Source organism: Schistosoma haematobium, chromosome 3 (assembly GCF_000699445.3).
Source record: "Schistosoma haematobium chromosome 3, whole genome shotgun sequence".
NCBI lineage: Eukaryota > Metazoa > Platyhelminthes > Trematoda > Strigeidida > Schistosomatidae > Schistosoma > Schistosoma haematobium.
The window spans coordinates 41,263,139-41,281,677 of record NC_067198.1 but is presented as its reverse complement, the minus strand read 5'-3'; the positions used below and the strand labels follow the sequence as shown (position 1 = coordinate 41,281,677).

The 18,539-nt window shown below is 34.2% G+C and overlaps 2 protein-coding genes across 4 annotated transcripts in view; one reads left to right on the top strand and one right to left on the bottom strand.

Annotated features, from left to right (window-relative positions):
• Positions 1-11,557, top strand: part of MS3_00005799 (uncharacterized protein) — a 128,844-nt gene extending 117,287 nt beyond the window's left edge. Inside the window, exons 33-37 of one of the 2 annotated variants that reach the window (XM_051213882.1) lie at positions 1,517-1,714; positions 4,185-4,467; positions 5,285-5,490; positions 7,650-7,854; positions 9,743-11,557. Coding sequence is in view for 1 of the 2 variants with exons in the window: in XM_051213883.1 (XP_051069898.1) it covers positions 1,517-1,714; positions 4,185-4,467; positions 5,285-5,490; positions 7,650-7,854; positions 9,743-9,930 (1,080 nt within the window). In the remaining variant the exon portion in view is untranslated. The remainder of the gene's footprint in view (positions 1-1,516; positions 1,715-4,184; positions 4,468-5,284; positions 5,491-7,649; positions 7,855-9,742) is intronic. The other variant, XM_051213883.1, reaches the window with a different exon arrangement.
• A 2,000-nt stretch (positions 11,558-13,557) lies between these two features.
• The window catches only part of EFTUD1_1 (Elongation factor-like GTPase 1), a 32,542-nt gene continuing 27,560 nt past the window's right edge, over positions 13,558-18,539 (bottom strand). For both annotated transcript variants that reach the window (XM_051213880.1, XM_051213881.1), the window contains 2 exons: positions 17,106-17,297; positions 13,558-16,731 (listed from right to left, as the gene is read on the bottom strand). In XM_051213880.1, coding sequence (XP_051069895.1) covers positions 16,222-16,731; positions 17,106-17,297 — 702 coding nt within the window. In that variant the 3' untranslated portion in view covers positions 13,558-16,221. The remainder of the gene's footprint in view (positions 16,732-17,105; positions 17,298-18,539) is intronic.

Sequence of the window (18,539 nt, the reverse complement as noted above, 5' to 3'; positions counted from 1 at the left end):
TAGTAAAAAGTATCCTTACGTCGAGAAGAAAGTGAGCAGGACTTTCCTGGTAGTGGCTGTATTGGTGTGGCTATGTGAGAGTATTTGGAGTGGGAGAAATGATTCTTCCAACCTTCGACTGTACCAGATTATTGAGGGGGGGGCGTTTCACTAAGATACTTTTTAGATAACATTTAAACTAACTACATGTTATGTTGAGAATGCTACGAAGTCTGACTTTTGACTAGGCTTCAGTTCTCATCAGAACACTGTTGATTCAGAATATTGTTTGAACTAAAAAACGAACATTTGTTTTCCTAGTCACGTTTTTAACATTTTATTCCTTCAATTTAGGCCGATCATTATGGAGTGAGTTAGCCAATCGATATCGGGTTGTTGACGTGTGAAATTTCAACGATGAAATTAAAGACTAAAATGATTCCTGAGTATATTATACTGTCTTCAAGGCAGACCAGTTATTTCGAACCTATTGACTCTTCTGTATAATGTTTTAGATTTAACTTCGCTAATTATTCCCTTGTAAGCTTTAGTGTTTCAATACACGGACTCATTGTAGTACGTACTTGTCTACACACTTACTAGTATTTCGTATATTCTTTGTAAAATGAAAGTCATATAGTATTCAAGGCTTCTGTGTCTTGTCAACTATCTGTTCACAGCACCTTTTATTGTTTATCTGTCACCTAACATTCAAATGAATGAAATATACATGTTCTAAACATATTTCTTACTTGGCTTATTTTATTCTGTTATTAGTAACACGATTGATTCACTGCATAAACTCTTATATTTCATTCGTCATTATGCAACTGGAGTTAATTAAGAGCTAAAAACCCTCATCCATACGTGGATATTGATTGTTGGATAAAATAAACTATTATATAAACTTTTTATACATCTATTACTATGACTTCCAAGCTATTTCCATGCTTCATCGAATTTAGCTGACTTATTACTAGCTTACATACAGAACATAAACACAAAATAAGCATGGTAAAATGTCATCAGCTATTGAAGGGGATTAGTTTATAGGTCAATCATTATCTAATCAGTAAAGACTCGATTGTTAAGACTAATCTTAGGGCATCTTATCAGTGGTACAACATGAATAGATTTTAACTAAACCACCAATGAATAAAAGGAAACCCTGGAGAGTTGTTTCGCCCTATTATGGGACTCCCAGAAGTGCGGACTCAAGATCCCGTCACAGAGGATCAAACCTAGGACTTTTGATGTTTTGCCCGAACTCTTAATCTGTAAACCACTAGGCCTGCATTCAATAGTGTATACTTCTAACGTCAGTCAATTTGAGATATTACGCGACCATCTTCCAATTCATTTGATGGATGATTATCCCACACAACTGATATGGGTCAATCATAAGGATTCTATAATCTCCACAAAACCCTAAACTTTCATGAACTTTGTTATTATACACAACAGATTATTCTTTGCAAAAGTTTTTAAATATCGTTTTAAAATATATTCAATAACAATTTTCGTGTATCTTCTAAAGGATAGGAAAGATGGTTCATGTGGAGTTTCTTATCGTGTAACTGAACCAGGTGAATATTTATGCTCTATTCGCTTCAATGATGATCATATACCGAATTCACCATTTCGTGTTATCATAAATGAAGCAATGGAACGAACATTCTATACACCTGAAACTAAATTATTAAATATTACAAGTATTCAAGATCGTGGTCTGTCGGTAAGTAATTCGGAAAAACAATTTTTTCATGCAATTAGTTCCCTTAAATAAAGCCAGAACAAATATTGATGTAGAATAATATGAATCCATTATATTTCGTGGGTTCTCATCAGCTTGTAGTGTGGGGTCGAGTCGCGGTTGACTATGATCACCACTACAAGAAGAGCGCGTACCAGATATCAGAAGGCGATTGGAAGTTGTAGCAAGATTTTGTGGTATCGAAGCGATACCGAGATCGTGCCAAAAGGGTACAAGAGGAATCAGTGAGCAAACGTAATTGCGTGCAAAGTCACAATCAACGGAAGAAAGTATGTCTTTAGTACAGTTAAACAAACAATTACAGTAAAACAATCACTGGTACAATTGGTTATAATAATAATTGTTTCCATTAAATCAATCGCGTTCTCTTGATAAAAGTAGGTCACTACAAGCTGCTTACAACCAAATATGTATCAGAAGGGGTTTTGTGGAGATTGTAGTAATTTAAACAGTTGAGATCATGAGTCGGTTGAAGCTAGACCACCATGAAAAACCTGGAAACACTGAAACGTCGTTTTGTCTTATTGTGGGACACCCCAGCAGCGCGCACCCACGACCCCGCCCCGCGGGATCCGAACCTGAGACCTACCGGCCTCGAGCGCAAGTGCCTAACCAACAAGACCACTGAGTTAGCACTCGACGGTGTTAATGTCTAACTCCAACTAATCCACGAAATTGAGCGACACATCCACCATTGTCTTCACTAACAAAATGACCTTTCGTACGTGGCTTTGAGTTACAAATTGTTTTTTTTTCGTTGAAGTTTGATGGTATTACTGAGTTGACCAAATTGAAATATGTGAAGAGAGTTTAGGATCATTGATCCCAAAGGTTGATAGTTCAGTAATTTAATCACTGGTCTAATATCCTAATTAAAATCAAATATGATTTCAGGTGTATAAACTCACTTTTATATATACAGTAATGAAATTCCTGTATGTTAGAATAATGACAATTAGGCTAGTGATTTTAACCTTGGAAACCTTTTATATAGCAACATATTTCTCAATAAATACCCCCTTGTCGTTATACACCCCACTTAAAATCAACTATTTTCTAAATATACTAATCTTTTTTAAGATTAAAATTCACTTAAATGTCAAAGTGTCATTATTTCATTACATAAAAAGCAAAATTTCGAAGTGTAACATTTACATTCCAATCATCTTTTTGTGGAAAAGAGCATCTGAATGTTGGTTCATAACGTACGAAATGTATTGATTTGAATGGCTTTGAGATTACAAACCGACCTAAGTTAAGGATCCATTGAGTATTAGAACGCAACAGACAACTATTTTATCTTATTATGAGACTCTAGATAATTGCGAGTCCACTATCCCACTGGAGATTGAACCCAAGACGTTCAGGTCTTACGGATCACCCCTAATGGTTTACATGTATATCTACAATTGTCTTCAATAGATAACTATCTTAACCCGTATATTGCTGAACCCAACTGGTCACGGCTTCAGAATGGAGACTTTTAGGAATTACTGCTAATAATTAACAGGTTTATGATCTAATTAACAAACAGCGATCTCAAAAAATTCGCTATACGGGTATCCATCTGATTGTATCTGGGAATTAAATGATGATTAGTAACACAATGTTATTGGTTATTTCTGTAATAAAGGTTATATTTATTATCTGATCAAGCTTGTTAACCATAAAGTAAACTCTTCACAACAAAAATTTTACGTAATGATATATAGAACATAATCCATACAAGTTGTCAAATAAAGTCTTGTGACTTCATTTTCGTAACCAGAAAAGCTCTATTTGACAATTTAGTCATATGAAACGAAATATAATGTCTCAAATTAACGTCAAACTTTCAGACTCAATTTACCAAGGTCGAAACTATGAACATTTTTTTTCTCTTTAAAAACAGATTTTTACCGTGATTATCACTTTTTTCAGGTTGGTGGTGTAGTAAACATACTGTAGTCACTGAGACGTCAGAACAGAAATTGATGACAAAATAAAACCTCAACGGTTTGAAAGTCTAAAATATTTTCCGTTTATACATCTTGAGAACAACCGTGTAGCGGTAAATAAATCCCAATAATAAATAGTTCTATAAATCGTCGACACTGACTCTAACCTAACTGATGACGCTCGATTAAGCGTCCTAACTGGGTACACCGTGCCGTGCATCTCGACGCATCAGCCATCTTCCAAGCATATATCTGGACCCCTTGACTCCTGACTTCCTGTTTGACTGACTTTGAGATCCTCGATTACAAAGAAGTTATGGACAACAGTGTTGTCAAATCCTAAATACCAGTGTCATATTTAACCTTTCTTTTAGTTTCAGTGATTTTATATTGATAAAATTTAGACATTATCAATGGAATCTAAGGACAATCCCTCAAGTTGAAAATTTTCCACTTTTTCATATATATTGTTGTTCCTGTTGTTTTCTTTATAGATTGGGCGTCCAACAGCATTCACAGTTAATTACTCGGGAATGACAGGTAGAATGAGAGCATATGTAGTAGCTCCATCTGGAATACAGTCAGATGCACTTGTACACCAAGTGGATGTTGATCAGCACGCAGTACGATTTACACCTCATGAAAATGGAGCACATTTGGTGCATGTACTAATGGATGAACGTCCAGTGCCTGGAAGTCCATTCCGTGTATTAGTTGGACAAGAAGAAACTGGTCATGTTACAGCCAGTGGGGAAGGTTTGACTCATGGACGTGTTGGTATGTTAAATATATTCACTTATCAGGAATTAATACTCACTAAGGATACTGCGGTTAAAAACTTATTCTTATTGGAGAGGTTTTTTTTACAACCACTTAATTTGTCTTAGTTTTATTGAAATCACCAACCGATCTAAGTTAAACATCACAGTTTTGACACATATTTTACATTACTTAAATATAGTAAGTAGTAACATGGTTTTTCATTAAAAAAACCTTCCAGTTTCATCAGTTTTACAGTAATAGCAAGAATGAGGCGAATAATTTAAGGCACTTAATGAAACTGCTTGGTAAATAGCTTCAGATATCCTTACTGCAATAAATATGACAAAATTTCTCACTCTTATATCTTTAATTTAGTTGATTTACTGATTCGTAAAACAAACATTTGGTATTAATAAGGCTTCAAAAAATACACTACAGAGAATTTCCATTTTCTTCATTCGGACTGTTATTATTTCTATAAGGAATATAATACACCATAGGAATCAAGACTGAAGTAGAGATCTGTTGGAAAATTCAGTCTGATGGTTTAGTATATTCACTATACGTCATCTAGAACGATATAGAAAACAACGTATTTTTCGTTTCTTTCATTCCCTTCTATATCTGAAACCAGAAGATATAGTAAAGACCATTCATGTAAATAATAACATAGTCTATGTTTATGGGTGTGAATTAAGTTGAAGAGACCCAAGGTTTACTCACTTCCCGTGAACAAAAATGAATTTCATATAACCTTCTCTCTTGTTATAAAAAGACCCAATTATTCATATACCCATCAATTTAATATCATTTGTCTACTTTTCTTACTCAGGTGAACGTAATCGATTCTTCGTAAATACTGTTCAAGCTGGAAGTGGTGCTTTATCAGTTACTGTAGATGGTCCTAGTAAAGTTCAATTAAATTGTACTGAACGGTCAGATGGATACGATTTCACTTATTTGCCATTATCGCCTGGTGAATATCTTATCAGTATTAAATATGGTGATTCACAACATATTATAGGTTCACCATATAAAGTAAGCTTCTTTTAATTATAAAAGATCCATAATTAACTTGGTTCATACCTGACCCTCACCCCGTTGTTTCACTTAACAAGAATAGGTGTCAGGCTTCGATTATCTACAGGCGCTGAGTAATAAAAGGCATGATAATGAGATTGCATCTAGTAATCAAAGAACAACACTAATTATGTTTTCGTTTTCATAAAACCCCAGAACGTTTATCTACAATTGTGATAACAATATAAGTTCACTCAATAACTCAATTTTCCTGGTCACTCAAACATCACAATTGTATTAATTTATGGTCATCTGAGTTTACTGTTTTGGCTGATCTTAGCAAACTCTTTAAAGTATTCACAGTTCGTCTAAGTATTTAATTAATCTGCTAGAATATTAATCCAATTATCTGACGTTATAGATGACCAACATTAGACCATTAGAAACTTTCCAAGATGAATAATTGATCCTTATGATCCTACGTAACTAAATCACTCGTATAAATTATACTACTATATTGTTTAGAATGTCATTAATCAATTATTTTAGACACAAAATATCACATTAAAATTCACGAACTTCCGTTAGACTCTTAGAAAAATGTAGCCGTCTGTATTGTATAGGGATGAGATTATGATGATAAGAGTTAAGAAAGTTTCTCCTGTAAATAGAAAGTACACGATCAAGAGTAATACGAATTGGTAGTAATGTATACTTCAAACAAAAATAGTAAGTCAACTTGGAGCGTTTCTTAGGAAGGCAAAAATTGAATGACCATAGACAGACCACAGTTAACAAGTCAAATCAAAGTATAAAATGCGAACACTTTTCCAAGTAAGTCATTCGTCGTTTTGATTGATGCTATGAGAACAATTCATTGATCACTGATTAGTGACAAAGATTATTTTTGTCTAGTACCTAAGTACTGATTGAATTCTGTCAATAAAGACGTGGTGTGGATATTAGTCCAAATGACTTGCTATTGTGTGTATTATGATGATATGCAGTTGGAAACCATTGCTTAGTAGTAATGTCGCAGATTTCGAAGCTGAATGACATGGGTTCAAATCCACCAGGGAACATCGGTTACCAAACATTTGTATTTACTCCATGCTGATGAGTGCCAACTAGCACGAAACTTAGTGGCACGAAAGAAGGAGGAAAAAAAAAAAAGGCGGGCCGACCAAAACAAAAAACAAAAACAAAAAAAAAAAAAAAAAGACAAGTGATCAAAGTTATGTGGGGAGAAAAAAAAAAAGGGGAACCAAAAAAAAAAAAAAAAAAAAATAGAAAAACAAACAAAAAAAACACAAAAAAAAATGGAAAGGGACGGGGGTAAATACAAACATCTTATCTCCCAAAAAATAATAAACTCAATCCTCCCTTTCTCCTTTTTTCCTTTTTTAATTTAATTTTTAAAAAAAAAAAATTAAAAAAAAACATCAAAACCAAAAAATTTCAAATATACCTTTTACTCTTACAACCACAACCAAAAACACAAAAAAAAAAAAAAAAAAAAAACTGTATTAAAATTGTAATAAAGGAAAAAAAAAACAAATATAAACATAAAAATTAAAAGATAGAAACTAATTTAATAATAAATATTTAAATAACTTTAAATTTATCAATAAAGATACCTAGTCTCCCAGTACCACATACTGTTTTATAGTTTTTTATCAAAACAAAAGCGTGAGACTGATAGGTCCTAGGTTCGAATCCCGCGAGGCGGGGTCGTGGATGAGCACTGCTAAGAAGTCCCACAATAGAACGAAACAGCCGTCCAGTGCTTCCAGGTTTTCCATGGTAGTGGTCTAGCTTCAATCGACTCATGATTTCAACTGTCGAAATTACTACAATCGCCACAAAACCCCTTCTAACAAATAGTATATTAAAATAAACCGTTTTCTTCAACATTCAATGATTGTGTTAATGATGAAAAACAAACATAACCAGTACAGTACTATTGTTAACAGATCATCATTTTAGCCTACAATAAACCACGAAAATTAATATTGACCTTTATCATATTTATCTGTATGAACAACTTCAAAGATAGAATTGTATAAACTTGTAAACGAAAATGTTACGTCATAACAAGAAAAAAAAATGGTATCATGATATTTGATCAATAACAAAATAGAACAATGATGTTTCATTTAACATATTTTATTAAATAGGCAATTGTTACAGGAGATGCTGTACACGATACAATCACAACTGATACAACACATGTTGTTGTAGAAACAGGAGGACGTTTAATTAATGGACCACATTCTAATCTTGGTCCATCTAGACCAGATCGTGTTACATGCTCTGGACCAGGACTTAAACAAGCATATCTTAATGAAACGAATACATTTACAGTTAATGCATCACAAGCAGGTAATTTTGATGATACATTAAATATGTAATTTTATTTCGTTTAACATATTTTTGGGGAATTAATGATTTTTATTGTTTACATCATTAACTAATTTTAGTTAGATTCTAAGTAAAGACCAAAATGTATTGGAAAGCCGTTTTTACTGTAGTATGGAATTCCTTATTGGTGTGTATCTGCCATCCGTCTAGAGATTAAATTCAGGGCCTTCAAGCTTCAAGGAGAAGGTTTGACGTTGACATCATTGAGTTGATTTTTTAAGTAACTCACCAGTTCTTTTTGGTATGAGCGACACTATAAGGATGAGGTCTGATGGCATTATCCCACTTCCTAAACTAAAGTGGGTGGAGCGCGATTGGGATGTAACGGTTTAAGCAATTCATAATATTGCGCATTCAACAACACACATATATGTGGTGGAACTAGACAGCTTATCGTTATTTCATGAATTCCTTACTGCTTAAATGAAAAAAATGTTACTGTGTTGTATGCTATTTCTGAGAGTTTTCTTTTACGTCGTATCATTGGTTATAAGACTTTCAGGAAAAGTTTCTTTCACTTTAGCTTTTGTTATGGAAACATGTTACATTAGGAACTTTGATAAAAATCTACTATAACTCAGTAGATCATTGATAAGTTTTAAGTCCTTTTGGCAAAACATTATTCACACCTATATATTATTAAGGCTTAGAAAATAAATGATTAACACCTAATAGGAAGCAATTTAGGTGAATAGATACTACTTTATCTAAAGTAGAACACGCTAGTTGCTTTTCTGTTCAGAATAGTGTTATAATTTATAATCAATGTACTCATGTAATGTAGATTCATTTATGAATTATAAGATTGCATATTATGTATTCTAGATTTGTGACATTACAATTTAAATAAAAGAACCGATTATAGTTACATAACTCACTACTACTGTGGTGTGGGTTACTTATATCCATATCAGTAGTATATAACGGTGGTCAGGCATAGAATGTATTTCAGTAGAAGATAGATAAGGAAAGAACGGAAACGGTACGCAAGTGGTATGAAAATGCATGAGCGATGAAGCCTGAGACAATGGACTGATATTTGCAAAAGGAACAATGAAGTTTGAGACGATGGATTGATATTTTGCAAATTGATTATTTAGTGGGATGTTCTGTAATTTTGTGCCCAAATACATTCTTTTCTCCTTACTGGTGTTCTCGTTCAGTACACCACTACGTTACATGAAACATAAGTGTATGTGAACAGAGCTTAATTGGGTCACACAAATTTATAGTGAACTGAGTGTCAATGATATCAATTTATCTGAACACAAATATTGGTACAAAAGGGCACCCAATACATATGTACCACACAATTCACTTGATTTGTATGCAGGTTATTATACTGACTGGGTGTCCAGACTGAAGAACTGAATGATAACAGTTATCAAAATGATAACGATCAGCAGCTTATCATATTTACTTAGCTTGAATAGAAATCTGATACAATAAATAGTAAGCTTATTAAGTTGAGCTAAATTAAAATATTAATCAAGGTGAACTATCAAACACAAATGAATCTCGATAGTTGAGATCATGAGTCAGTTGAAGCTAGATCACCATGGAAAATCTGGAAGAACTAGACGACCGTCTCGTCCTATTATAGGACTCCTCATCAGTGCTCATCCACAATTCCGCCTCTCGGGATTCAAACCCATGACCTAGTGTCTAGCTTCAATTGACTCATGATCTCAGCTATTGAAATCACTACAATCTGCACAAAACTCCTTCTGATACAAATGAATCTCCATTGATACTTGTATTACAATGTCTGAAACGACTGTGCATACATTAGATTTTCATTACATTTTATTGTCATTTATTTTCTTAAAAACAAAAAAAAACATTCTAGGTCATGATGTACTATATGTTGGAGTATCTGGACCAGTTGTAGCCTGTGAAGAAGTCAATATCAAACATATGGGTTATGGACAATATTCAATTAGTTATACTGTACGTGATCGTGGTCGTCATTTAATTATGATTAAATGGGGTGAACAACATGTACCAGGAAGTCCATTCACTGTTGATGTTATCTAATTCAATCAAATGTTGTTGTTTTTTTAAAGTCATCTGTATTACAATTTATCCAACCACCAAATTTAGTATCCATCATGACAACATAACAAATTTGATGATAATTACACGCTTATAATTGTACTTTTAAATGAATAATAATAGATATTTCTTTACATGAATGTAATCATTACAATAAAGTATTATACACAAATATATATTTACATATATAAGGGGGGGGAGGTGAATTGTTCCAAAAAAACACACACCAGTAAAACACCTAATTTACAAATGCCTATTACAAAACAATTTGCATTGCTTTAATCCTTCATAGTTTTGTTTTTCTTTTACCCTAGGCTTTTCCGAAATTTCTTTTCGCATGATTTGTTTCTCCTTTTTTTTTCTTTTTTGACTTTAAGAATGACTAAAATAAACATTAATCATTGGAAAGTATTCACTATACATACAGTATCGTTCTTTGTTTCGTTAGTATTTCGCTTTGCTAAACAAGAAAATCAACTGTTTACTATTATTATTATGATGATGATTATTTATATTGTTAATAGTTGTTAACTGAACAGATTTGCATGTTACACAGATATTGTACACATAAGTGTACTTCTGTATTGACCGATTAATGCTTCTTTCAATCTTTTGTTTGTTTGTTTTCTATTCAAAGAATGAAAGCATATACACTAACATTATTTATAATATTGTATTCTAATTCTACTCCTTTTACGTCTATAAGCAATATTATTCCCATTTATTATTATTATATAATATACGTCATCAAGTTGTAACAATGATGTTTGATTGGAGCAAACAACTATCAACTATACATTGTGTTTTTCCTAACCTCACCCCCTACACCCGAACAAATTGAACACCTTAATGCCTTATTACCCTAATAATTATTATGGCTTCTTGTTTCTTAGTAAATTATTATTTAAATTACCTAATTTGACTAAAACTTACCTTTAAATTTAAATTAGTTAATTATTTTTTCTTTGTTTGCTTTTGTTGTTGTTGTTCTTTTACTGATCTTGTGAATTTGATGATAATCAACGATAACGGTAAAAAAAAAGTACAATTTAATTCTTTATAATTATGAATTTGAAGTAAAATATCTGTCTGATGTCTGAATATAATTTTAATTACCTTATATGGTTTATGTTGTTGTTGATGATAATGATGGAATGAAAATTTCCACAAAATATTTGATTATTATTCACGTAAACATTGATACAAGAAGGCAATAAATAGATAGGCAGTGGAGCAATATCAGGAGATGCAGTTCTGTAGTGACCAACAATAGGTTCATACGCCGTTTCCCGACCGTTGTTGCTACCTTGACATGGTGGTCGGGATTACCTATCGTGATGAAGTAACCAAGCTATAATGGCTGGAACAACCGTTCCTCAAGGTCCTACCATGTCAGATAGGTCGGTTAAAGAGCGGTAAGACTAAAACCAACAAACCCAAGGTCCGAAGGCGAAGTCGTACTGCTGACTCTGTACAGAGGTGTGACAGCAGTAAGGTGTTTCCTTCAGACAACCAGCATGACAGCAATGCTGCCTTCTCACAAGTAGGGGTGGGGTTAGAAAAAGTCGACCCTAAAAATGTACACCTCGCCTTATCCCACGGATATCCGTCTTCGGCAGTAAGGTCTCAACAAGTACGGAGCTAACACAAAAATTACCCATAAAAAGGTCGTGTGTGACCGACCTTAAGCAGTTGTCCCATGGACACTGCGGTCACTAAGACCACCTCTAATCCAATTTCCTTTTCAGGTACCTCCAGAGGAACCCTTCCACGGTGTGGGCAACCGGGAAGTGATAACCGCCCTCATACCTTTAACAGCACTCAAGACTGACATACGCCATTTGTTTCCTTAGGATCCTGGGACCCATGTTCATCATTGGTTTGGAATCAGGGTTTTCCAATTCCCCTAAGTGAATACTCCGTATCCATCAACTTGGTTAAAGCGTTAGACATTCGCTTTTCGCCCTCTCAATTTTGTGAACAACAGCAGTACTGAGAGAAGGCAGTGAGTAGGACTTCCCTGACAGTAGTTGTATGCACGTGGCCATGTGCGAGTATTTAGAGAGGAAGAGCTGATTTTCCTAACTCTCGGCCATACCACGGCATTCTGGGCAATATGGATTTTTCAGATGTTTTTAATAGGAAGGTGACCTCAGCTTGATATATTTCAATGTTAGTATTAGCAAATGACCTTTGGTGACTCTGAAACAACATTGACGAAGTAAGATTCGCCCACAGCCAACCAAGATGCAGTTGATACGAATGTAGATAGTTTTCTGATTTTAAATATAAAGAACCTTTAAGTCATCCATTAAAATTTATTATTCTTGATCCCTTTTGAATCTAAATTTGATTGGTCTGTCAGTATAACATACATGTGCCACTGAAGATTTATTCAAAAAATTACTTGTCATAATTACTACTGACTCCGATAAACAACTTCTTAATTTCAAATTCCATCCAGCAAATATTGATGAGTTTAAATGAAAAGTCATATTGTTTCAGCTGGCAAGAGCATACTGTAACTAATTAACTCCAAGGCTATTACTGGTCTTTGCCGAGTTAACATGTTAAAATGCAAATTTTACAGTTTGATAACTGGAATAAATAATTTCATTCATATGAATGATATCAGGCATAAAAGATTAATTGTCCAATTTATCAGTAAAAGAATGCATACACTACAGTAAAATAGAAAAACACGTTTTAACGAGATCTGATGACGTAGAGATCGAAGCAAGATTGAGATCTTAAGATGTTTAGTTCAAAATACGATACAGTAGGGAATCACCACTTAGTGGCCACCTGGACTGAACCATGCTCATGCTATTTTCTACGTTAGTAATGACTGACAATAACTTGGATAAAACAAGTGATAGACTTAAGTGCAACTGACAAAGACGTTTATTTACTTACGCCTGTTACACCTCGTGGAGGAGCATAGGCCACCCACCAGCACTCTCCATTCAACCCTGTTCTGGGCAACCTTTTCCAGTTGCTATTCATCCTTTTCATTTCTGCTCTCACAGACTTATTTCTAAACAAGTTGACAATTAGTTAACTCCTTAAATATTCCATCTCAAGACTGGCATCTAAACCTCGGGCACCCGAGCAGTATCATAGCCCCCCACGCACACGAATCAATGATTACTACTGGCCTCATTGTTATTGTGTGGCGCATATGTATCTGGTGCCCCTTGGACCAATGTCTGTGATCAAATAAATAACATCTAAACATGTATTAAAGATTGTTTAATTGAAACATACCCACATTACGACTATCAGTCAAATAACAAGAAATAATGTATCACTAGACTGATTGGTCCAAACAGATAATGGCTAGATCTAAACAAGAAGACTTATTTAGGAAGGTAAATTATTATTAACCTGAGGTTTTAAATCTTAAGCAATGAGAATGCTCAAATCTAAACTTTGAACAGTAATAATCAACACGACTCAGTATTGAAGATGTTGACTTAACACTTTTATCAATAATACAATGTAACTCATCTATCAAGTGCAAAATTATCTGATTTTGATGCATATTGCGGCGAGAATATAACTTATGGACGACCTTTGAACTAATCTTAAGTGCCCTTGAGAAATTTCAGCCAATCAGAAAAGTATAGAGTAATATATTATACAAAACCAAAAAATTAGAGGACAAACTTCTTTAACATGGTCTAGAAACTTGTCAAGGTTAGAAAAAGGCTCTGCAGTTCTGAAATCGTAATGCATACGGTAGAGGAATTCATCCATGTAACTCCATAGTAGTCGGTCTCTGGAGCCATGATAAGGTCGCAAAAATTCTTTTAGCGTCGGCCATATTGCTCCCATATTATTGGTGTACTACCGTGGCGGTCTACAAAATCTTGCTTGTTAACGATGACAAGATGCACGTAACCAAGTCTAGATAGGCATCGATGTGCTCTCTAGTCATCCATGTATATTATGGTACCCGGGTGCACACACTCTGCTATAATTAGTATTATCGTTGTAGCCTGTTGGTTTCTTACGTGCTGGGAGTGTCTTTCTTGAGATGATCTATCAAATGTACCAAATACCTGCTAAGTATACTTAAGGAAGTGCTACTTACCCAGTCTTTATTAACACTTCTTGCTCTATTGAATTTGCGTTTTCTAACAACTGTTCTATCAATTTCTACGATTCGCCCGATTCCTACAAACGACTGATTCAAGCTTTCCATCTTTATTGCGCATATATCTCGACAGTACTTTTAGTGGCCCTGGAATATCTGATTCCAGTTAGATCACATGAATGTTTGCTATCGAAATGTACATATCGTCAATCCCCATGTATAATCATCGACTAAAATCGTGTCAGTGAATAACGGAATTAAATAAGTCAAATACGAGAACAAAGTTTTAAATACGTTTATTTCGTACAATCCTTGATCTGCACAGACAATCGGGGAGACGGAGCGAAACGGAATGACAAGAAGTGGAGAAGGCATATGAGCCAACTCGATTTAATCAGACGTTAATCGATATTTATAGTCAGACAAAAATAGGTTACAGACATATAGTGAGTAAGATATGAAATGCACACACATACACTCACATAAAAACAGTCAAGGTTGACAGGAGAATAATTAACGAGGTGAAAGTGGGACTCAAGATGAATGAATAGAGTGGCCTGTCTGGAAGCTAGAATAAGCTATGTGGGCTTAACATAACAACTGACACTACATACTCATACCATTGAACTCCCGAAGCTTCAGTAACATCTACAAAGGTTCAAGCCACTGTTACTGATGCTTTTCTTGTCCAGCTTACGACAATTGTCTTAATCTGTCTTGGTGTCAATCGGGATCAAGCGAAAAATGTCCCCATTCTAGCAGACGTTTTCCTCTAACATATATTACATCGAAATACAACATCGTCACGATAGTCTGCACAATGTCCAACAGTCATTTGAACACTGCAATCACAAATACAGAAACTTCTCAGTAATCCCATATGTTGTAGCCGCTCAACTAAAACATCCTTCTTGAAATCATCTGTAAACAGATCGTATATGCACATTAGGTGTTGAAATAAGTACCATGACCTTGAAGTCGCTCACTCGCTCCAAGTTGGCTTGTCCATAAATTATAGTCTCGCCATAAACTTTGTTTGTAAAGTTATTACTATCGATTTAATCTGAAATTTGTTTTTGTTTGTAGGTTTGGTTCCCCTGACAGAAGCGTGAACAGTACACAAACTATGTATCAGCAGATTGATAAATTATCATATAATCAAGATACATCATATATGCAACTTTCAAATTGTCCTATATTGATATGATAATACGTAAGTGGAATATATAAATGAAATTTAAACGTGAATTAACAACAAAGATTGTCAATTGTACATTACATGTATTTATTCAGATGATTTCTCAATTGACTGATGTCTATCTGGATTAATTCGATTATCCATTGAATGACAAACTATAACTGTATGGATTTATAGAATGTAAACTCGGATTTGAGCTTAACGGTTTGCACAAGGATTAGAATTAATACATGAACTAAAATCTACACAAAATAGTAATCAATAAATAATTTATTTACCAAGGGTTAAGCTAATTTTCTGAACTGTGAATCATATCCACCGTACATTATAATAGTCAATAATGATGGTGGTTGGAGGTAGTCGACAGGATCCCCTGGACCCGGATTCCGTGCTACTTGGCACTCGTCAGCAAGGTGTACCTGTAATCCTGAGGGAATTGGTGCTCCCTAACGGAATCGATCCCATGTCACCCAGTTTCACAGTCAGAGACGTTACCACTGGGCTATCCGGGCCGCGACCGACCTCCTGTAAGACTGAGATGTAATCACAATTGATTGATCACTGGGTGATGATCAATGTCATTGTCTATCAAGTCCTTCTTAGTGCAGATCGAATGCTATCGATCAATAATGCTTTTGTTTTGCCAAAAAGAAAACATTTGAATGTGTAGTAAATAAGATTTAAATCTTATAATCCAATACACAACGAAAACAATATAATATCCATTAAGTCACAATCACAACAGTGATTGGCGATAATATTATTCAAAAAGAAACACCTAAAAAGAAAATGGGAGCTCCTTACAGAAAGTCAAGAAAATCAATCATTAGGCTAGTAGTAGTCATTAGAAATACTAATATATATAGAAAATTGATGTGAATTCGGATCAAAACAGATTGTGATTTATTCAAATGGAAAATTATATATAACTCTAAAATATAATTTACAAGTTGTTTTTATTTATAAAATAGCATATCTATTTATTCTTTTTTAACGTTCTTTGTTTATCGGCATTAAGCACTAATTGTTCATTTAATGGTAATCCTTTGCGTAGTCTAACTTCTCGAATATATCGTTGTACTCTAGATATTCGACTTGTGGGTTCATCCATATTTTCATCAGTTCCATCATCACCACCACCACAATCATGAAGACTTGAGATAGGTAGTTTCGATCGAAAAAGTTTACTGGAACCCCCTTTTGTGCGAAACGATTCACTAAAAGATTCTTTACTATCTATAGAAGACATATCTTTTTGTAACGGATCGATATCTAACAATTCCCAACCACCGGGACGTAATTGTGGAAGACTGACAACACCACTGGTACGTTTTCTTATTTCATCTGCAAGTCCAAAACTCTCAATAACAGGTAATCTGGCACTAATAACAAAAGTATTTTCGCCTTCTCTAAAATCTTCACCAACAACTCTGCCATATCGCCTGCGAAGAACTCCAAACATGCGTCCCAAAACATCACTTCGAGCCTAGGAAAACAACAGTTGAAATTTCTGTTATTGACAAGCAAGGGAATGAATTGGAAAATGAAGATCAAAGAATAAAATATTATGAAATGTCAACTAAAATATAGTGTGTGCATAAATCAATTCGTAAATCTAATTTAGATTTGGTTTCCATAAGTTTAAACTGTATGTTCCTTCCTATTTGATTTGCTTTCATGTTTGAAAGCAAGGTGTAAAGAAATGGATAACAAATTCGTGACTATATTGATTAATTCTTGACTGGAATGTAAATTAATAAGCACATGACAATGATATTATGAGTTGTACAATTAAGTAAATAAATAAAAACTTTAAAAAAAGGAAATAGAAACAGTTCAATACATAATTAATAAGCATACTTGCAATTCCAAGTCATACACAGCGATCATTAAGCGTTGAAATGGACAGGATTGAAATGCAGCTATGCAGGCTCGTGTCATAGCTGGTGTTAAGAGACCTGGTGGAATATCATGTAACCATGACATGTCGGATCGTCGTTGCCAATAAGGAATTTCTTTGGTTGTGTCAAAACAAGTTTCCGTTTCGGGATTCTAGGAAAAGATAACGCCAAAGAATGAAAGTAAACACAGGAAATAATTTTCGTCACATATAATGGACATGATTAAGTAAAAACTCAACTAACTGAACTATAGAATCGACTTTATGGATCATTTTGCTTGGTTGTCAAAGCCTTCTGTTTTTAATCAGTAAGACGAAGGTTCGGAACCTTCTATCAGACACTACTGGGTTTTTTTCTGAGAAACTGAACGTTTACAACACAAAGTGTGGCTCAAGACCTAGTGCATAAACTTTTATTTGTTAAATAACTAATATTAAGTGACTAAATTGACTTGTGAGTATGAATCAACAGTATTATACAGTAATCAAATCGATATTTTTTAAGTTCCCGCTGATGCTTTACAGCTTAACCGATAAAAGGAAATCCATAGATTACGAGATTCTAGATACTTAAGCATAGAACGTGGTTTTAGACATACCTTGCCATTACTTAACATTCAATTATGTTCTTCTATTCCACTGAGACTGAGTTATTTTCACCAGGTCATCAGTTTGACAGTCAGCTACAAGCGTTATAAAACTTGGCATTTATGTGCATCGTTTCAAGTAACGATATCATATCGGCACAGAGAGAGAAAATTACCAAAATAGATACCAAAGTAGTAGAAGCAGTAACAGTATCAGTGGTAATAGAAAAGTTAGGGATCAACAATACGGTTTGAGAATGAATGGATTCATGAAATAAAAAAGTATAAGATAATTTTTAAACTGTAGATCTAAGGGAAGAAAAAGAGTGAATCTATCTACGTTATCGCGACCAAATATAAGCCATGCCAACCAACGTATCTAAACATTGGTTAGAATATAATCACGAAGATCCTAAGTAGAGGATCCGCGCCTACTAACACGATTCAGTTCAACAGTAAGCAACTTCATGGATCGATCCAAAAAATCTGTTTGTTGCTTTTTGTTCAATTCCAAACTACTCCTACAACACAAACATCGCACATTGAAGTAGGCGAGATACAAAATACATGTCCAAACCACATCAGTTGGTAAAGATTCATCACTGCGATTTTCCTACTGCCTTGAATCTCAAGTTGGTATTACTTAATGATCTCAACATATTTGAGCAATTCTTCGAAGGCATTTATGGTCGAGTGCTAATAACCTATGAATATCACCTTTTGAAGTCACTCCTGGTTTTTAACGTATAGAATGAATTACTTTTTAAAAAAGCCATATATATATATATATATATATATATATATATA